This window comes from Hemiscyllium ocellatum, chromosome 4 (assembly GCF_020745735.1).
Source record: "Hemiscyllium ocellatum isolate sHemOce1 chromosome 4, sHemOce1.pat.X.cur, whole genome shotgun sequence".
NCBI classification, from domain to species: Eukaryota; Metazoa; Chordata; class Chondrichthyes; order Orectolobiformes; family Hemiscylliidae; genus Hemiscyllium; species Hemiscyllium ocellatum.
This window is the reverse complement of record NC_083404.1, coordinates 71,218,813-71,241,591: the sequence shown is the minus strand read 5'-3', so window position 1 is coordinate 71,241,591 and position 22,779 is coordinate 71,218,813. Positions and strand designations below refer to the sequence as shown.

General features: G+C 42.7%; 1 protein-coding gene across 12 annotated transcripts in view; it reads right to left on the bottom strand.

Annotated features, from left to right (window-relative positions):
• Window positions 1-22,779, bottom strand: part of oxr1a (oxidation resistance 1a) — a 524,990-nt gene that overhangs the window by 202,989 nt on the left and 299,222 nt on the right. For all 12 annotated transcript variants that reach the window (XM_060823372.1, XM_060823364.1, XM_060823366.1 and 9 more), the window contains one exon: window positions 18,743-18,825. In XM_060823372.1, the coding sequence (XP_060679355.1) occupies window positions 18,743-18,825 (83 nt within the window). The remainder of the gene's footprint in view (window positions 1-18,742; window positions 18,826-22,779) is intronic.

Below are 22,779 nucleotides of genomic sequence, written 5' to 3'. Positions count from 1 at the left end.
TACTATTTTCAACCCTTTTCAGCTCTCTACCACAGAAACCTAGCTATTAATCTATTTGAAAATAACCAATTAAAGATAACAAAATGTAAAAGAACTTTAAAGAAGTTGGCAGGGCACTTCTTTTGTTTGACAATTGTAATGCCTTTAAGGACTGCATTTTGTCTTTTTTTAAAGAAAAGAAGAAATATTGAGACAGAGGTGCTGAGGGATCTGCTCAAAGCCAACAATGTAAATACCTTGTGAGGTCTTCAAATTTTAAGTTGGAACAAAAAAAAGCAGCTGAATGGGTGGTTTTGAGTTTCCACAGAATCAGGACTTTTAGGTTTAGTTTTCTACAGTAGCTGAGGTCTTATTCCTCTATTACAGGTGAAAGCTGGGGATCTCTTCTTGTTGCTAGAATTGCACGTGAGACAATCTATTTTACTGAACTTGCCTTTGCCAAGGATGTGGCCATAGATTGCTACCTAAAATTAGAATAATTACTGGTTGGTTATTTATACAATTTTGAAAATGTGTTGCTGGAAAAGCGCAGCAGGTCACGCAGCATCCAAGAAGCAGGAGAATGAACTGCCAGTGGAAGTGGTTGAGGTGGGTACATTAATAACATTTAAAAGGCATTTGCCCTTGTGAAAAAGGCACATAATTGCAGCAATAGCTAACCATTTACAATTGCTGGTGATGCCATCGGAATCTTCTAAAATTAAAATTGTAAATAAAGCAGCTGGATCATGTAAAAGAAATGAAACAGTTTGAATTATGATAGAGTCTAGATGGGATGCCCTCCAGAGGGCTGGTGCATACTCATTGGGCCAAAAGGCCTGTTTCCAAATTGTAGGGTGTCTATGATTCTACAATTTTGGAGAAGTTCAAATATTCACTTCCTGAAGTGGTGCGAACTCACGTGGAAGAACAAAGTCTGTAAGATTAGCAGCAGAAATGGCAGATGGATGATTTAAGGAAAAGAGAAATCCTCAGGTGGTAGGGGAAAAGGAAATGTCATTGAAGGTAATAAAGATTAACACAGGGTAAAAAGGAAATTCATGAAGGGGAAAAGAGAAGGAAAAATGCTCAGGTACTTCACTGTAATAAAGTTGCAGGTGACTGAGAAAAGCAAAGGGATGACACATGTGGGAAAACAGGATAAGCCAGTCAGTTTTGATGAAATGGTAAAGGACAGTAGAAGCTAAAAAGCTGTACCAGAATGTGCAACCTGGTCAGGGTTGGTTGAGAAGGAAATGCTAGATCTCTTTAAAGAATTTACGTGTGTTGGTAAGTTTACTTGTGTATGCCAGGTGTAGGTAAAGAAATTAAGATTTTAAGAGATATGGCAGCAAGCCAGTCTTTGATGGTGAGAGATGGAAAGATATGCAATTTAGGAGGAGTATTGCCAGGCAAGGTGGTAATATGTGGAATTCATGGTGAGAAGATAATGGTGCACGTTCGCAGAAGATGGTGCATGTCCCTGTTAAATACGTACCTCATGAGTCAGTGGTTGCCATTTGCAGTAGCTGGAGTGGTGACAGCATGGACCAGTGGGCTACCAGGAAAGTAAATTTTCCTCTTAAATAGTTACCTCGTGAATAGGTGGAGTGATGGCTCAACAGGAGTAGACATAGACATGGGGATTGCGGGGCACTTAAACTGATATATTCAGGCTGTGGCTAAATCCAAGACAGTACATGTGTAGTGTCTTCCAGCCATCCTCCTCCTCTGAACAAAAGAAAGACCATGTGTGGAGGAGGATTTTTTTTGGCCCCATTTATTCAATCTCTCTTGGCAATTTAGAGCAGTGTGATGGAGGCTAGGGCAGTTACATGCTCCTCTTGCAGGATGTGGGACGTCATCACTTGTGCCCCTGCTGACTTTGCCTATGAGAAATGCACCCAACTCCAGCTCCTCACAGAACACGTTAGGGAACTGGAGGTAGAGCTGGATGAACTTTGGATCATTTGGGAGGCTGAGGCATGATCGACAGGAATTATAGAGAGATAGTCACACATACGTTATCGGATAAAGGTAGTGGGTCAATGTCAGGAGAGGGCAAGTGAATAGGCAGACAGTCGAGGGATCCCCTGTGTCCATTCCCTTCAATAACAAGTATATAATTTTAGATACATGGCGGCGGGGTGTGTGTGCGTCTGTGTCTCTGTGTGTAAACGTACCAGGAGAAAGCCACAGCGGCCAGGTTTCTAGTACTGAGCCTGGCTCTGTGGCCATGAAGGGAAGGGGGAGAATAGGAGAGCGATAGCAAAAGGAGATTCAATCGTGAGAGGGACAAACAGGAGATTCTGTGGTTGGGAGCAAGACTCCTGGATGGTATGTTACCTCCCGGGTTGCAGGGTCAGGGATGTCTTGGATGAGTCCACCGGATTTTTAAGGTGAGTGAAAGCAGCCAGAAGTCGCGGTACGCATTGGTACCAGTGACATAGGTGGGAAAAGGGAGGAGGACCTGAAAAGAGAACATAGGGAGTTAGATTCTAAGGTCGAAGGCAGGACAAGCAGAATATAATCTCAGAATTGCTACCAATGCCATGTGCTTGTCAGAGTAGGAAAAGACAGCAAGTGCAACTGAACACCTGGCTGCAGGACTGGTATAGGAGGGAGGGCTTCAGATATGTAGACATTGGGATACCTTCTGAGGAAGGTGGGACCTATAAAAGAAGGATGGGTTGCGCCTGAACAACAGGGGCACTAATATCCTGCGCGGGAGGTTTGCCTAAGCTCTTCAGGAAAGATTTAAACTAGATTGGCAGGGGGGTGGGAACCTGAGCTATGGATCAGGTGATGGAGTAGGTAGTGAACAGCCAGATACAGCATGCAGAGAATCTGAGGAGATTTGCACTTGATAGGGCAAAGGTGCAGTCAGTGCCATGGGTTGAAGTATGTCTATTATAACGCAAGAAGTATCAGGAATAAGGGTGTCAAACTCAGAGCATGGATCAGTACTTGGGACTATGACGTTGTGGCCATTATGGAGACTTGGATATCACAGGGGCTGGAATGGTTGTCGGATGTTCTGGGGTTTAGATGTTTCAAAAGGAATGGGGGCGGTGGGGAGGAGGTAAAAGAGGTGGAGGAATGGCATTGCTAATCAGGACAGTAGTACGGCTGCAGAAAAGGAGGTCATCTGAGTCAGTACGGGTGGAAGTTAGAAACACGAACAGAAGTTACTTTATTGTGAGTTTTCCATAGGCAGCCCCAACAGCTACAGAGATATGAAGGAGCAAATATGGAAGTAGATTTGGAAAGGTGCAGAAGTAACAGGGTTGTCATTATGGGTGACTTGCACTTCCCTAATACTGATAATATGTGCAAATAGTTTGGATAGAGCAGTTTCTGTCAGATGTGTCCCAGAAGGGTTCCTGATGCAATATGTAGATAAGCCGACTAGACGGGAGGCCATATTGGATTTGGTGCTTGGCAACAAACCATGCAGGTGTCAGATCTCTCAGTGGGAGAGCATTTCTGTGACAGTGATCACAAATCCATGACCTTGACTGTAGTCATGGAGTGGGCTAGGAACAACTGGCATGGGAAAGTATTTAATTGGGGCAAGGGGAATTATTAGTGCTATTAGCTAGGAACTGGGGCACCTAAATTTGGAAAAGAGAAATGCACGCCAGAAACGTGGAGGCTGTTTAGGAAGCATTTTCTGATAGTGCTAGATAGGTTTGTCCCACTGAGGCAAGGAAGGAATGGTAGGTTGAAAGCACCTTGGGTGACAAGGAATGTGGAACATCTAGTCAAGATACAGAAGAAAGCTTACTTAAGATTCAGGAGGCAAGGATTAGACAGAGCTTTAGAAAATTACAAGGAAGCCAGGACAGAACTAAAAATGGATTTAGGAGAGCTAGAAGGGGCCATGAAAATGGAGGAACAAAAGGATGGCTAGAGTGATCAAGGATGGTAGCGAGAATTTGCACCTGGAGTAGAGGGAGGCCCTTAAATGAATACTTTGCTTCAGTATTCACTACTGAGATAGACCTGACAGTTCTGAAGACAGACTGATACGCTAGAAGAGTTTGTTGTTAGGAAGGAGGATGTGCTGAAATTTTTTAAAAGCTGAGGATAGATAAATCCCCTGGGCCAGGTGGGATATACCCTAGGTTACAACAGGAAGGGAGGGAAGAGACTGCTGCACCTTTGACAGTGATTGTTGTGTCCTTACTGTAGACTGAAGTAGTGCCAGATGATCGGACAGTGGCAAAGGTTATTCCCTTGTTCAAGAAAGGAAATAGGGATAATCCTGGGAATTACAAACAAGTCAGTTTTAGGTCATGGTTGGCAAAGTATTGGAGAGGATTTGGAGACACGGGACTTCTGGTTACCTGGAAAACCATAGTTTGATTAGAGATAGTCAGCATGGCTTTCTAAGAGACAGCCAGGTAGCCAGGAAAGAACTAAAAATGGATTTATTTTTATCATCCTCCCAAACCTTTGAGGATGTGACAAAATGCGTTGATGAGGGTAGAGCAGTGGATGTATTGTACATGATTTTAGCAAAGTGTTTGATAAGGTAGGCTCATTCAGAAAGTAAACAGTTATGGGATACAGGGAAATTTGGCTATCTGGATTCAGGATATGTTGGCCCATACAAGACAGAGGGTGGTGGTGGATGGAACACATTCGCCCTGGAGCTCGGTGACCAGTGGTGTTCTGCAGGGAACGGTTCTGGGACCTCTACTCTGAATTTTAGAAATGACGTTTGGATGGGGAAGTGGAATGGTGGGTTGGAAGTCTGCTGATGGCACAAAGTTTAGTGGAGTTGTGGATAGTGTGGACGGCTGTTGTAGGTTGAAAAAGGATATTAGGAGAAAGTGAGGACTGCAGATGCTGGAGACCAGAGTTGAAAAATGTGGCGCTGGAAAAACACAGCAGGCTAGGCAGCATCTGAGGAGCAGGAGAATCAATGTTTCGGGCATAAGCCCTTCTTCAGGAATGAGGCTGGTGGGCCAAGCGGGTTGAGATAAAAGGTAGAGGGGAGGGAATTTGGGGAGGGGCGCTGGGAATACAATAGGTGGAAGGAGGTGAGGGTGATAGGCCGGAGAGGTGGTGGGGGCAGAGAGGTCAGGAAGATGATTGTAGGTCAAGAGGGCGGTGCTGAATCCGGGGATAGGGACTGAGGTAAGGTTGGGTGGGGGGGAGAAATGAGGAAGCTGGTGAAATCTGCATTCATCCCTTGTGGTTGGAGGGTTCCTAGTCAGAAGATGAGGTGCTCTTCCTTCAGGTGTCATGTGGCCAGAGTCTGGCGATGGAGGCAGCCAAGGACCTGCATGTCCTCGGCGGAGTGGGAGCGAGTGTTCAGCCAGGGACGTTGGATTGGTTGGTGCGGGTGCCCCAGAGGTATTCCCTGAAACGTTCCACAAGTAGGTGGCCTGTCTCCCCAATGTAGAAGATACTGTTGCCCATCTTCATTGTGGTCTGAGTGTCAAGAAATCGAAGATCCAGTTGCAGAGGACGAAGCAGGGAGCTAGGTGAGGGTGCAGCAGCTCTATAAAGCCATGGTTAGATTACCACACTTAGAATATTGTGTTCAGCTCTGGTTACCTCATTCCAAGAAAGTTGTGGAAAGTTTACAGAGGGTGCAGAGGGGATTTACCAGGATGCTGCCTGGACTAGAGGGTGTGTCTTATGATGAAAGGTTGAGGAAGCTTGGACTTTTCTCGCTGCAGAAAAGGAGGATGAGAGGTGACTTGAAAGAGGTGTAGATGTTCAGAGGCATAGATAAGAGTGGATAGCCAGAGACATTTTCCCATAGCTGAAATGGCTATCATTAGGGAGCATAATTTTCAGGTAATTGGAACAAGGTTTAGGGAGATGTCAGAGGTTGGTGGGTGCGTGGAATGCACTGCCAACAGTGGTAGTAGAGTCATTAGGGACATTTAAGTGACTCTTGGATCAGAAGGAGGAAGGTAGTATAATGAAGGGTATGTTAGTAGGATAAAAGACTTGCATAACGTTGAGGGCTGAAGGGCCTGTACGGTGCTGTACTGTTCTATGTTCTAATAGCAGTGTTCCATTATGTAATATAAGTTTACAGAATCCAGTGAAAAGTGGTGAAGTGGTGGTTGGAATAATACAGAAATTCTTGATTCTGGAAATACAGTTTATTCTTGGTAATGATATAGCTGGATCACAGATGGGACTGATGTCTTTGTAGTTGCAAAGGCAGTGGAACCTCAGGCAACTGTGGCGTTACAGGAATACTTACTGACTACAGCTCCGCCTTCAATACTATAATCCCAACCAAACTAATTTCCAAACTCCGGGACCTAGCTCCCTGCTTCGTCCTCTGCAACTGGATCTTCAATTTCTTGACTCTCAGATCACAATGAAGATGGGCAACAGTATCTCCTCCATGACAACCCTCAACACTGGAAACCTGCAAGCTCGTGTACTCAGCCCCCTACTGTACTCCATGTACACTCGTAACTGTGTGGCCAAATGTCATCCAAACTCCATCTGCAAGTTTACTGATCACACTACCCTTGTAGACCACATATAAAACAATGAGACAGAATACAGGAAAAAGGCAGTGCTTGGTGGCTTGGTATAAAGATAACAATCTGTCCCTCAGCGGCAGCAAAACTAAAGAGCTGATCATCGAATTCAAGGAGGAGGAGGGCACACCTCTATCCACATCAATGGAGTGTAAGTGGAAATGGTTGAGAGCAGTGACAATAACCAACAATCTATCCTGGGCCACCTGTATTGATGCAATGGTCAGGAAGGTACAATAATGACTCCACTTGTTCAGGAGGCTAAGGAAATTAGGCATGTCTACAAGGACTCTCACCAAGTTTTATTGATGCACCACAGAAAGCATTCTACATGTATGCATGACTATTTGATATGCTAACTGCTTTGCCTAGGATCAGAAGAAACTGCAGAAAGTTGTGAACATAGCACATACCATCACGCAAACCAACCTTCCATCTACTGATTCCATATACACTTATTGATGCATCTGAAAGGCAGTCAACATGATCAAATATCTATTCAATCCCAGTTATAATCTCTTCCAACCTCCCCCATGAGGCAGAACTTACAACTTAAACACACATACCAACAGGTTCAAAAACAGTTTCTTCCCTACTGTTATTAGACTTCTGAATGGACCTCTCAAAATTTCAAATCTAATGTTGATCTTACTTTTTGTGCATCCTCTTTTCAGTCCTAACTTTGCATTCCTTGCTTTGTTCAATCAACCTATGAACTTTGTATGTTATGATCTGCCTGTTTAGCATGCAAAACAGATTTTTTCCACTGTATTTAGATACATGTGACAATAATAGATCAAGTCACATCAAAGTATATACTGGGATACTTCCTGATGTCTGGTAACAAGGTCACCAAAGCCACAGGTTGAAGTAAGAGGAGAAAACAAGGAATAAAGATACGAAGTTGAAGTTCCAATTATCAGAAACTATGTTTAATCAGTATTTAAGAGAAAACAAGAACAGGTTGAGGACAAAGTGGATATTTTTAGTTCATAAAAATTATCTGAATTATAACAAATGAAAAATCTAAAGCAGTTCTATCAAAAAGCACACAGAAGAATCTGTGTGTATCCCAGAATCTTACTATCTTGACAATCAAGTTATGAGGAGGAAATGGAGACCATCACATATTCAGGCAGATGGAAAATAGGCTGAGGTTCATCAAGTTGTATTGCCGAATGGTTACAGAAAGGTGATGTTGCAGGTAGATGTGAACTACCAGCAAAGTCATTTAGGAGTAAGGAAAATTCAAGCCAAAATACAAAAACAATTTTAATTAGCCAGGACTGTATAATCGGTGAATTTTGCCAGGTATGCCTTACATGTCAAATACGGGAAAAACCCTCAAGTAGTGATAAAACCAACACCCTTAATACCTATTCCCACATTTGAGGATCCTCTCAGAAGAGTCTTGTTTGATCGTGTAAGACCAATACCTAAAATAAAAAGTAGGTATCAGTAGTTGTTGACCGTAATGGATATGTCTACTATATTTCCAGAGGCTATCACGACTAAAAGAATGTTGGAAAGTTACTCAAATAGAGACTCCCCACAGAGACACAATCAGATCAGGGATCAAAAATTTTAGAACATAGAACTTAGAAATGTACAACACAGAACAGGACCTTCAGCCCCGGGATATTGTGTCACGGATTATTCCTAGTCTTAAAAGAAAAACCTAATCTATGCACCCCTCAATTCACTGCTGCCCATGTGCATGTCCAGCAGTCACGTAAATGTTCCTAATGATTTTGCATCCACCACCACTGCTGGCAACCCTTTCCATGCATTCAAAACTCTATGCATAAAGAACCTACCTCTAACATCTCCTTCAAACCTTCCTCCTAATATCTGAAAACTATGACCCCTCGTACCAGTCAATCCTGCCCTGGGGAAAACTTTCTGGCTATTGAGTCTATCCATGCCTCTCATTACCTTGTATACCTCGGTCAGGTCATCTCTCTTCCTCCTCCTCCTCTCCAGGAAGAAAAGTCTGAGCTTAGTCAACCCTCTCTTTGTAAGACAAGCCCTCCAGTCCAGGCAACATCCTGCTAAACCTTCCTTGCACTGTATCCAAAGCCTCTGTATCTTTCCTATAATAAGGCAACCAGAACAAGACAATATTCCAAGTGCGGCCTCACCACGGTCTTGTACAGCTACAGCAAAACCTTGCAGCTCTTAAACTGGATCTCCCTGTTAATGACAGCCAAAACACCATATGCATTCTTCACAACCCTATCCACTTGGGTGGCAACTTTGAGGTATCTGCGCATTTGAACACCAAGATCCCTCTGTTCTTCCATACTGCCAAGAATCCTGTCTTTAATCCTATACTCAGCATTCTAGTTCGACGCTCCAAGGTTTAACTCCATCTGCCATTTCTCAGCCCAACTCTGCATCCTGTATGTTGCGTTGCAACCTGCAGTTGCCCTCTATACAATCAACAACAACTCCAATCTTTGTGTCATCTGCAAATTTACTAATCCACCCTCCAACTTCCTCAAAGTCATTTCTAAAAACTACAAAGAGCAGAGGCCCAAGAACAGAGCCCTGCAGGACCCCACTCAACACTGACCTCCAGGCAAAATACTTGCCATCTACAACCACTCTCTGCCTTCTGTCAGCCAACTAATTCCAAATCCAGACAGCCAAATCTCCCTGTATCCCATACTTCCTGACTTTATGAATGAGTGTACCATGGGGAACCTTATGCCTTGACGTGCACATACACCATCCACTGCTTGACCTTCGTCACCTCAAAGAATTCAATAAAATTAGAAAGGCATGACCTGTCCCTCACAAAGCCATGCTGACTGCCTTTAATCACACTATGCTTTTCCAAATTGTCATAAATCTTTTCCCTCAGAATTCTTTCCAAAACCTTGCTGACCACAGACGTAAGACTGACTGGTCTGTAATTGCCAGGGATTTCCCTACTCCCCTTCTTGAAAAGAGGAACATTCGCCTCCCTCCAATCCTCTGGTACCACTCCCATGGAGAGTGAGGAAGCAAAGATTTTCTCCAGCGGCTTAGCAACCTCCTTTCTCGCTTCCCAGAGCAGCCTACGATAAATCTGGTCTGGCACGAGAGACTTATCAATCATACTGTTTGCCAAAATTTCTGGCACATCAACTTAATCAATCTTGATCCGTTCAAGTCCGTTTCCTAGCTCCTTTAGTTCTCATTCACAACAAAGTCCCCACCGAAGCCAAAAACTCATTTAGAGCTGCCCTTATCTGCTCAGGCTCCACGCACAAGTTCCCTACGCTATCCCTGACCGGCCCTACTTTCTCCCTGATCATTCTCTTATTTCTCATGTATGAGTAAAATGTCTTTGAGTTCTCCCTAATCCTTCCTGCCAAGCCATTTTCATGCCCCCTCCTGGCTCTCCTCAGTCCAATTCTAAGCTTCTTTCGAGTAAGCCTGTAATCGTCTAAAGCTGTGCTCGATCCTTGCTTCCTCCACCTTACATAAGCTGCCTTCTTCCTTTGGTCGAGAAGCTCCTCTGTTCTCATCATCCAAGGCTACTTAACATTATCTCTTCTTGCATGTCTCAGAGGAACAAATTTGTGCATCACTCGCAACAACTGCGCCTTAAACAGTCTCCACACGTCTGTTATGCCCTTTCTGTGGAACAATTGCTCCCAATCTGTACTTCCCAACTCCAGTCTGATAGTGTCAGTTTCCTTTTCCCCATTTAAATATCTTCTCTTGGTAACTGCTCCTTTCCCTCTCCAAGGCTATGTTAAATGTGAGGCAGTTGGGGTCACTGTCACCAAAGTGTCCTCCTACTGCGAGATCTGACACCTGCCCTGGCTCATTGCCAAGCACCAAATCCAAAATGGCCTCTCCCCTTGTCAGCCTGTCTACATACTGAGTAAGGAAACCCTCTTGAACACACCTAACAAAAATGGCTCCATCCAAACCATTTACACTAAGGAGGTTCCAGTCAATACTGGGAAAGTTGAAGTCATTTTGCATTTATATTATGAATAGTTTAGGAATAAAATCATTAAAATCCACTGCATACCATCCAGCATTACAGGGAGGAAAAGAACGGTGGCATCAAACTTTAACAGCCATCTTAATGGCTTATAGTCAAGACTAGCTAGAGTGTTGTGATAAAGGAATTCCATCTGTACTTTTTGTAATTAGGAAAGCACCAAATCAATCTAACCAAATTCAGTCCACTTAAATTACTTTTTAGACATGAGATCAGAGGACCATTGACATCAAGAAAAAACAGGTAAATCAGAATTCAGGGACAACATATTTGGATTACATGTCAAATTTTAAGGCAACATTAGATGGAGCTGGTGAGTTGGCTAGATACCATTTGAAAGTAGTACAGCATCAAGAAGCAGACAAAAAAAAATCAAAAGTATTACTAATACAGGTAAAGTGTTAGTGTTACATCCAGTGGCAGATAAACCTTTAAAGGCAAGGTTTATAGGGCTTTACTAAATCAAAAGGAAACTGAGTGAGGTGAATTAATCACTAAGAATGCCAGACAGAAAGAAATCTCTCTGCCATATGAATATGCTCGAAATGTAACTTGAAAGGAAAGGAAACCAAAAAAAGACTGTAGTACTGGTTACAGTGTGAAAAACCAAGTTCAGATGATTCTGAGTTGGACACGCCTCTAAGTGAATTGGACAATGATGCAGTTCTCAAAAATTGACATTAATTAGTGAATTATCTTCCAGAGGAAAATTGAAATGACCTGAAAGTGTTATTACAATCACATGGGGAGAGATGAGGGAATAAGCTGGGAAATAATCATCTGAATATGCATGATGTGGATATAGGAACTGCTCCAATTAAGTAGCATCCTTGTTGACTTAAACATCTGAAGTCGGCAAAAACTCAAAGAGAGATTGACCGCATGCTCAAAGACAACACAATTGAAGTGAGTTGCAAAAAGAAAAGGTGGAGCTCACTCAATCATTGGGTACCATCTTATTGTGGCACCATTAGTCTACACATCATAATCACAAAGCCAATGAAGTTACAAAATCTGATTCCAATCCTATTCCACATTTGGAAGACTGAATTGAGAAGATGGGACAAGCATCTTATATTTCTAAGTTAGGTTTACTCAGAATATCAGCAGGTGTCTTTATCCAAGAGACTAAAGGAAATTTTGTGACACCAAATGGACTGGATAAATTTAAAGTCATGGCCTTTGATATGAAAAATGCACATTTCAAAGACTAAACAATAAAGTCATTTTGGGATTACTCATTTGTGTGGTATACATCGATGATCTGCTGATTTTTAATCATACATAGAAGGAACATTTGGAGCATTGATCAACTTGGGCAGATAGGCTTGATGATAAACCCGAGAGCGAGTTTGCAAAAGCCCAAGTCACTTTTTCTGGTCACGTCATCGGACATGGACAAATGGCCCCATGGGATGTGAAAACAAAGGTTATTGGGGAGTTTCCATACAATCAATGAAGAGGGAAGCACTACGATTCCTGGGACTGAGGATTGTTGTTCAAAGTTTATACCAAATTTCAGCAGTAAGGGTACTCCACTGATTGACTTGTCGAAAGAGGGCAGAAAATTTCAGTAGACGAAGGAATGTCAGAAGGCATCTGACGGCCTGAACCTGTATGGCTTACCAGTGTTAGCCACACCTGATTATGCAAAGCCAAAGTGGTTATCAATGTAAGTGATGTGGGTATTGATGCTGTTGTCTTCCAAGACAACAAAGACCTGTTGGGTACTTTCCAGAAAATTGAATAATCAGCAGCAGAAATAGTCCACAACTGACAATGAGATCTTGAGTCGAGTGTTATCATTGCAACTTATCAACATTTCAAATGCCAGTAATGTGACGGAGACAATTATAGCCACTAATCATAAATTTAGTTGGAGCTTATTATTGCAGCCATTCAATTTGAAAATTAAACACATGGCAGGACGAGAGAACATAATTGCCAATGCGTTGCCATGACACTGACAACTGAAGATGAAGGTGTTTAGTGGCGATAAAAAAAAGATTTAAAACGACTGCAGTTGTGAATGTTTGTATGCTTAGAGTCAATTTGTGTTGCACTGTACGAATAGAGTAAGGCCAAAGGTTTTTAAAGTGAACCCATCTTTGCATATTGATGGGTTATTTGTTTTTGGGGTGGGGGGGGGGGGGGGGGGGGGGGGGGGAGGAGGAAAAGAGAAAAGAGAGCTGTGATGATACTTTGGCTGTAAACGGTGTATTTTGTCCTTTTTTTTAAAAAAAGGATGTAAAAAGGTTGAGACAGCGATGGTGAGCAGTGTGCTTAAAGCCAAGAAATCAAATAGCTTGAGGGGCCTTGGGCATTTTTCCAAAAACATTAGAACAATCGAAGCAGCATGAATGAGTGGGATCAAGCTTCCACAGAACCAGGATTCTTAGTTTTAGTTTCCTGCTATTGCTGGGGTCTTGAAGATAGATGTGGAAGGTCTTGTTGCTCTTTGTTACAGCTAAAAGCTAGGGTTCTCTCCCTGCTACTACAATTACATGTGAGATGATCTATTTTACTGAATTTGCATTTGCTTAAGTTGTGTTATTGTATCGGAACAGTTATGTATAAAACTTTGTTAAGCATTTCAATTGAATTACACTTAAGCTAACATTCTTATTTTGCCTGATTTTAACTGTAATGTAAGAATAAAGTGTATTTTACTTAAAGTTGAGTAGTTTGACCAATTAAATTGTATCTGCAACAAAACTTCTTACACTTACCTTTAAAATAAGAAAAAGTTCAGATCTATACTATCATCTTAATATATTCTTGAAGGGGGTTTGGCGTGGTCCATAACACAATCAATAAAATAGGGACACTGGAGAAAGACTTGCAGTAAGTGACACATTAATACAAATTAACTTAATGAAATGTCGCAAATAAAGACTGATTCACAGGAGATAAACAAAAGCTTGGTTTAAATGGGTGGTTTTAGGAAGTATTTGAGTGTGGAATGTATGGAGGAGAGGAAGAGAGGTGTGCAAATTTCTGAGTGGGGACAGGGTAAGGCAAGTGAAGGTTTGCAAGCAGCAGTGGAATAATTATAATTGGAAATGATCAAGAGGTCAAAATTATAAGTGTTCGGGTACCTTGGAGAAACGTGAGTTGAAGAAGATTAGAGATAGGGAAGGGTAAGGCCCTGGAGGAATTTGAGAACAAGGAATGGCACTGGTCGACTGGGAGTTGATGTATGTCATTGTGCAGGGAGTTGGATTTGTTGTGAATTTAGGCTTGGAGAAGTGTTTTAGATGACCTTAAATTGTGGACTGTGGGAGAGCACCAGAAGTACATTGAAATGGTGCAGGCTAAAAAGAACAGACATGAATTTGGAATTTCGTAGCAACAGGAGAGGGGCTGGGACAAAGTCAACCAAGTGGAAATAGCTCAGGAATGGAGTTCAGAGTAGCAACTGGAAACAATGGTTTAAAGTCTTCCCAATATTTAATTAGAGTAAATTTCTGCTCATTCAGTGTAAGTTATCAGGTAAACAGAATCAGTTATTAAAAAACAATCTTAGATCACAAAATTAAATCAAACCTCTAGCAAGTTTAGATTAGTTTACTTAGTGTGGAAACAGGCACTTTGGCTCAACAAGTCCACACTGACTCGCCGAAGTGCAACCCACCCATACACTTACCCCTTCACCTAATATTACAGGCAATTTAGCATAGCCAATTCACTTGACCTGCACATCTTTGGACTGTGGGAGGAAACTGGAGCACCCGGAGGAAACCCACGCAGACACGGGGAGAATGTACAAACTCCACAGTCAGTCGCCTGAGGCAGGAAGTTCAGTGAGACAAAAACAGATTCAACTTATACTACATCTTTCACCATCACAGATCATGTCAAAGTATTTAATATTCAAAGAACTATTTTGATTCAAATATCAAAGCCAATTTACACAAAACAAGACCATACAAACAGGAATGTAACATATCACCACGTCTTAATTAATCTTAACCTGTTTAAGAGCAGAGTCAAAATTGGGTACAAGTGTTCCAAAATATAACATGGTGGAGCAAGTAAATGTGCTGCAGATGTCTTATCTCTTGTTCAAGATGACCGAAAATAAATCACTTTTAAAAAAAATATTCACTCCTGGGACATTACTGGCTGGTCAGCATTTTATTGCCCATCCCTAACTGCCCTCGAGAAGGCAGTAGTGAGTTGCTACTTAAACCACTGCATTCCACATGCTATACGCTAACCCACAATGCCCTGAAGGAGGGAATTCCAGGATTTTTGACTCAACAACAGTGAAGGAACAGTGACATATTTCCAAATCAGGATGGTGAGAATAGCTTGGAGGGCAACTAGTAGGTGGTGGCGTTCTCACGTATCTGTTGTTCTTGCCCTCCCAGATGGAAATGGTTGTGGGTTTGGAAGGTGCTATCTGAGACACTGATGAATTTTTACAGTGCATCTTGCAGGTAACATGCACATCTGTTATTAACCGTTGAGGGTGGAGGGAATGAATGTGGTGAATCAAATGAGATAACGAGAATCCAGAGAAAGTATATTCCTGTTAGGGTGAAAGGAAAGACTGGTAGGCATAGGGAATGCTGGATGACTAAAGAAATTGAGGGTTTGGTTAAGACAAAGAAGGAAGCACATGTAAAGGTATAGACAGGATAGATCAAGGTTTTTGTTTTTATATATGACTTGGATAAGGAGGTTGAGGGGTGGGTTAGTAAATTTGCAGATGACACACAGGTTGGAGGTATTGTCAATTGCATAGAGTAAAAAATGAGGTCTGCAGATGCTGGAGATCACAGCTGCAAATGTGTTGCTGGTCAAAGCACAGCAGGCCAGGCAGCATCTCAGGAATAGAGAATTCGACGTTTCGAGCATAAGCCCTTCATCATAGAGGGCTACTGCAGGCTGCAGCGCGATAGAGATAGGATGCAGAGCTGGGCTGAGAAATGGAGATGGAGTTTAATCTGGATAAATGCGAAGTGATGCATTTTGGAAGGTTGAATGCGAATGCTGAATACAGGATTAAAGACAGGATTCTTGGCAGTGTGGAGGAACAGAGGGATCTGGGTGTGCAAGTACATAGATCGCTCAAAGTTGCCGCCCAAGTGGATAGGGTTGATCAGAAAGCATATGATGTTTTGGCGTTCATTAACAGGGGGATCGAGTTTAAGAGCCGCGAGGTTTTGCTACAGCTCTACAAATCCCTGGTGAGACCACACTTGGAATACTGTGTCCAGTTCTGGTCACCCTACTATAGGAAAGATACAGAGGCTTTGGAGAGGGTGCAAAGAAGGTTTACCAGGATGCTGCCTGGACTGGAGGGCCTGCCTTATGAGGAAAGGTTGAATATGCTTGGACATTTCTCTTGGGAGAGAAGGAGGAAGAGAGGAGACATGATCGAGGTATAAAAGATAATGAACAGAATAGAAAGAGTCAATAGCCAGATTTTTTTCCCCAGGGCAGATTTGATTCGTACCAGGAGTCATAGGTAGAAGATATTAGGAGGAAGGTATAAAGGAGACGTCAGAAGTAGGTTTTTTAAGCAGAGAGTTGTGAATGCATGGAATACGTTGACCGCTGTGGTGGTGAAAGCAGAGTCATTGGAGAAATTGAAGCAACTGCTGAACACGCACATCGATAGCAGTGAGTTGAGGGGTGCTTTGGTTAAGTTACTAATCTTTCACATTTGGATTAAACCTCGGTACAACATAGTGGGCCAAAGGGCCTGTTCTGTTCTGTATTTTCCTATGTTCTAATCCTTAGAAGAGTATAAAGAAAGTAGGAGTATACTTAAGAGGGAAATCAGGAGTGCAAAAAGGAGGACATGAGATAGCTTTGGCAAATAGAATTAAGGAGAATCCAACGGGCCTTTACAAATACATTAAGGACAAAAGGGTAACTAGGGAGAGAATAGGGCCCCTCAAAGATCTTTGTGTGGAGCCTCAGAAAATGGAGGAGATACGAAAGGAGTATTTTGCATCAGTATTTACTGTAGAAAAGGTCATGGAAAATATAGAAAGTAGCAAAATAGACGGTGACACTTTGTAAAATGTCCATATTACAAGAGGAGGAAGTGCTGGATGTCTTGAAATGCATAAAGGTGGACAAATCCTCAGGACCTGATCAGGTGTACCCTATAACTCTGTGGGAAGCTAGAGAAGAAGTGATTGCTGGGCCTCTTGCTGAGATATTTGTATCATCAATAGGGACAGCTGGAAGACTGGAAGTTGGCTAACATGGTGCCACTCTTTAAGAAGGGTGGTAGGGACAAACCAGGGAACTATAGACCAGTGAGCCTGACATCGGTGGTGGACAGATTGTTGGAGGGAATCCGGAGGAACAGGATGTACATGTATTTGGAAAGGCAAGGACTCAATAGGGATAGTCAACATTGCTTTGTGCATGGAAAATCATATCTTCAGAAAACTCAATCAAGTTTTTGAGAAGTAACAAAGAGGATTGATGAGGGCAGAGCAGTAGATGTGATCTATATGGACTTCAGTAAGGCGTTCAGCAAGGTTGCCCATGGGAGACTAGTTAGCAAGGTTAGATCTCAGGGAATAAAGGGAGAACTAGCCATTTCGATACAGAACTGGCTCAAAGGTAGAAGCCAGCGGGTGGTGGTGGAGGGTTGTTTTTCAGACTGGAGGCCTGTGACCAGTGGAGTGCCACAAGGATCGGTGCTGGGTCCTCTATGTTTTGTCATTTACATAAATGATTTGGATGCAAGCATAAGAGATACAGTAAGTAAGTTTGCAGATGACAGCAAAATTGGAGGTGTCGTGGACAGCGAAGAGGGTTACCTCAGATTACAACAGGATCTTGACCAGATGGGCCAATGGACTGAGAAGCGGTAGATGGAGTTTAATTCAGATAAATGCGAGGTGCTGCATTTTAGGAAAGCAAATCTTAGCAGGACTTATACACTTAATGGTAAGGTCCTAGGGACTGTTGCTGAACAAAGAGACCTTGGAGTGCAGGTTCATGGCTCCTTGAAAGTGGAGTTGCTGGCAGATAGGATAGTGACGAAGGAGTTTGGTATGCTTTCTTTTATTGGTCAGAGTATTGAGTACAGGAGTTGGGAGGTCATGTTGCGGCTGTAAAGGACATTGGTTAGGCCATTGTTGGAATATTGTGTGCAATTCTGGTCTCCTTCCTGTCTGAAATAGGTTGTGAAACTTGAAAGGGTTTAGCAAAGACTTACAAGGATGTTGTCAGGGGTGAAGGATTTGAGCTATAGGGAAAGGCTGAACTGGCTGGGGCTGTTTTCCCTGAAGCGTTGGAGGTGGAGGGGTGACCATATCAAGGTTTACAAAATTGAAGGGCATGGATAGGATAAATAGACAAAATCTTTTCCCTGAGGTGGGTGAGTGCAGGACTAGAGGGCATAGGTTTAGGGTGAGAACAGAAAAAGATATAAAAAACCGAATGGACAACTTTTTCACGCAGAGGGTGGTATGTGTATGGAATGAGTTGCCACAGGAAGTGGTGCAGACTGGTACAATTGCAACATTTAAAAGGCATTTGGATGGGTATATGAACAGGAAGGGTTTAGAGGGATATGGGCCGGGTGCTGGCAGGTGGAACTAGATTGGGTTGGCATGGACGGGTTGGACCGAAGGGTCTGTTTCCATGCTGTATATCTCTATGACTCTAAGTGGGCTGCTTTTGGAGTCCAAAACTTGAGTTCATAGGTTTAAAGGTGAGAGGGGAAAGATCTAAAAGGGACCTAAGGGGCAACTTTTTCACACAGATTATGGCGCTAGTATCATCGTGTAAAGAGGCAGTGGTGGGAGGCTGGTACAGTTGCAATATTTGTAAGGCATCTGGATGGGTTTAGAGGGTTATGGGCCAAATACTAGCAAATGGGACTAGATACATGCAGGATATCTGATCGGCAAGGACAAGCTGAAGAGAAGGGACAGTTTTTGTGGCCATATATTTCTGTGACTGCTGTACCAGAGTCAAGCCTACAGAAACAAATAGGCTGCATTTTTGGCAAGGGTTGGCAATTTGGCAAAGGCTGCATGGATGTTCCAGGGCTATTCTACAGAAGATTACTTTTTCAGTGGGGTGTGCGTGGTGGTAGCCATCAAGGGTAGGGGCATTGTAAGGAGGACTAATAGATCCACGACCAAAATGGGTCCCCCACCATGCAATTTAACATCTTCCTAATTATAAACAATTCTCAAAAGGTGTAGAACTCTCAGGACCTATCCCGTAGCCAGTTGCCAATCTTGCTTTCACTCACTGTGTATTCAATGGTTCCTTTGGGCTTCTGGAAAGACATACGACGGACATCCTTTTTCTCCTGGGTTTTTTTCTGCTCAGCATCTGGAAGCAGAGGAGGCAATATATGAGTTAGATCCAGGTTTGCATCCTTTAGCTGCTCACATGCTTTTGCCAAGGGATGAGTTCATTTGTCACTGGGCTCATAATCCTAAACAGTGGTTCTCACGCCACAGTGATCATAAATTAAAACCTTCCCTCTCCTATCTTCTCATCCACTTGGGTCTCAGTTTAATCTTTAACCAACGAACAAAGCAATACACAGTCAGCATGCAGGGAGATCAATGAACATAGTTCACGGTTCACCTTCACAGTCAACTCATTTGAATCCATTCTTCATTTGCAATCAACTATCCCTACAGGTGAGTACTTAGCTCTTACACAACTGAATTAGAGCCTGATCTTCCACACCAGGACATTTCATATCCTTGCACATTAGCCCACTAGTCCTTTCTAAATAGGTACAGCAAGCCTTTTATCAACCTCGGCATCTACGGGACCAGGACTGTGCCGGTTGGTCAAATATTCCAGTTCATCAAGAAGTACACACAAAATAAAAACATACATTAGGTATTAGGAATGTAATGCAGGGAGTGCACACATCACACTTATACTTTATTTACAGCATAAATCATTTGAACAATAATGCAACATTGCCTGAAATAAAAAAATCTACTGGCAGAGTCTTCTCACTCAAACCCTCAACTTCCAACCTTGGGTGACTGTCTGGGTGGAGTTTGCACATTCTCCCTGTGTCTGCATGAGTTTCCTCCCACAGTCCAAAGATGGGCAAGTTAGGTGAATTCGCCATGCTACATTGCCTATAGTGTTAGGTGCATTAGTCAGAGGGAAATGGGACTGGGTGGGTTATTCTTTGAAGGGTCGGGGTGGACTTGTTGGGCTGTAGGGAATCTTAGTGGGCGGCACGGTGGCACAGTGGTTAGCACTGCTGCCTCACAGCGCCTGAGACCCGGGTTCAATTCCCGACTCAGGCAACTGACTGTGTGGAGTTTGCACGTTCTCCCCGTGTCTGCGTGGGTTTCCTCCGGGTGCTCCGGTTTCCTCCCACAGTCCAAAGATGTGCGGGTCTGGTGAATTGGCCATGCTAAATTGCCCATAGTGTTAGGTAAGGGGTAAATGTAGGGGTATGGGTGGGTTTCGCTTTGGCGGGTCGGTGTGGACTTGTTGGGCGGAAGGGCCTGTTTCCACACTAAGTAATCTAATCTAATCTACTTGGATATCGAGGAGATTGTGATAATACTGTACTGCGTTTCACGTGTTTTTTTCCTACTTTATCAAGTACATTTCACAATGTGCTGATTAAAACAACGCTTGTTGTATTATTACTAGGAAACGTGAATTTCTTCACCATTATATAAATGCACAATTGTTATTAATCATAATAAAAATGCTTAAATTCATACATTTAATAACTAGCGAGACTTAAAACAACCTAAACCTTATTTCTGTGTTATCTTAATGTTTTGCAAACGAAATGGTTCAACAATACTGATTTCATGAAAAATATGTTACTTATGACCCCAACAGTAGAATGACAACAGCCCACGCTTCATCTCCAATACGAAGGACAACAGTGGCTCAATCACTACTACTTCTGTCTCTGAACCACAGAGTTCTATGTTCAGGTCTGAGATCAGGCTCGAAAATAAACCATGTGAGAGAGTACTGAGGGACCACTATACTGTCAGGCTGTCACCTTTCAGAGGAGACACCAAATCAAGGCTCCAACTGCCTGCTCAGGTAGATACAAAAGATCCAACAGCACTATTTAAGAGCAAGACCAGTTTTCCATCATGAATTGTGATAACATTTATCCCTCAATCAACATCACAAAAAACAAATTATCAGGTCATTAAATGGTTAAACACATGGAGATAAAAATATGTTGAGGTTGAATGACGTTCCTCAGAACTGATGGTGGTTTACATGAAGATAGGATGAGGAAAAGGGGATAAGCAGTAAACAATAGGTGGGGTAGAACCTGAAGAGAGAGAACAGTTGGACAGACAAAGGAGTGGATAACAACCAAGCCAGGAGCGCGAATAGTTATTGATGAGGACAGTTAGTGGCTAACAATGCGTTGTGTGTAATAGCAGACTATGTGATAACAAGGTGTATGGGGGTTGGGGTAAGGACATGAGAGCGCTCAAGCCTTAAATTTGTTGAAATTCATATGGAGTCTAGAAAGCTGCAGGTTTCCCAACTATGGGGGGTCAAAATTTGGGAGTACCATTCTTACTTTTGGAGAAGACATGTCTACTTTGCACCCCAAGGATCTAACTTATTACTGTCTCCTGATAGATTTCTTTCATTCATTTATGGGACGTGGATGTTGCTAGCTGACCAGCATTTACTGTGTGGAGATGTCAGTGTTGGCCTGGGGTAGACAAAGTCAGAAGTCACACGATGCCAGATTACAGTCAAACAGGTTTATTTGAAATAAGCAACTTTGGGAGTAACCCCTTCACCTGACAAAGGAGCTGTGCTCCGAAAACTTCAGATTTCAAGTAAACCTATTGGACCATAACCTGGTGTGGTGCAACTTCAGCATTTATTGCTCTTTAGGTGGTGGTGGCAAGTTGCCCATTTGACCCTACGCTAGAGGTTGACCTACAATATCCTCAAGGAGGGAGGTTCAGGACTGTGACCTAGCAACAGTGGGTTAACTATGATGATATGGAATGGAAATCTATTTCCAGGTCAGGATGGTGAGTGACTTGGAGTGGAACTTGAAGGTGGTAACTTTCCCACGTACCAGCTGTTCTTGTCCTTCGAGATGGAAGTGGACATGGCTTAGAAAGTGCTATCGGAGGATCTTAGGTGAATTTCTGCAGTGAAACTTGTAGGTACTACATACTGCTGCTATTAAGTGGTTGAGGGAGTGGATGTTTTTAGATGTGGTGCCAATAAAGAAGGCTGCTTTGTCCTAGATGATATTAAGCTTAAAGTGTTGTTACAGCTGCACCCATCCAAGCAAGTGGAAAGTATTCCACCACTCTTGGCTTATGCCTTGTCGATGATGGATAGACTCTGGGAAGTCAGTTAGAGAGTCACTCACTGAAGTATTCTCAACTGCTGATCTACTCTTGCAGACTGTGTTTATGTGGCAAGTCCAGTCGAGTTTCTGATCAATGGTAACCCGCAGGATGTTGATAGTGGAGGATTCAGTGATGGTAACACCATTGAATGTCATGGGGCTATGGTTAGATTTTGTGTTATGGTAATGATTACAGTGTCTGATGCTCAAATTCCAGCTGACTGACTCCAAGTCTAAGGTTTCTCAAACTGCCAAAAGTTGCTACAGATGTGGTCACTACAGATCATACCAGAATTCAACAGCTCCCATATACTACACGTTCAACACATTGCCTTCCCAGCCACTTCTACTCTATTCTATTTAACTAACTGTGATGCTAATAGCTGAAAACTGAATTCCTTAACTGTATTCTTCAGCTGTAACAAAGTTTTTTCATTTAGGGTTTTGGTGGTGGGGGTGGGGATGTTAAAAAGTAAACAATAGGTGGAGGTAGAGCCCAAAGACATAGAACACTTGAATAGACAAAGGGGCACAGACTTGGAGGGATGAAGGGCCTATTCCTGTGCTGTATTGCTCTTTGCTCTAAACCACATGGCAATTAAAATAGACATGGAAGAAATACCCAGCAAATCACTTAACTGCTTACCTGTGGAACCACATTTTAAATCAAATAGTTGAAAATCAATGGAAGCATCTCTGCTGTCGCATTTTTAAAAAATCTCCCTCATCACTTCTTTTCCCATGCAGGCAACAGCAATGTTTTCACTGCTCACTCCTGCACTCACTCTCTCTCCTCTGCACTTCACAAAGTTGCTGACCCCACTCACTTGCTTCCCCTCTTTGTGAAGCTGCTATTTACTTGCAAGCAGCTCATTGAAAATTCTCAATGTGGGTTGTAAACTTTCACTTTCAACTTGCAACAAAAATCCTCAGTGGCCTTC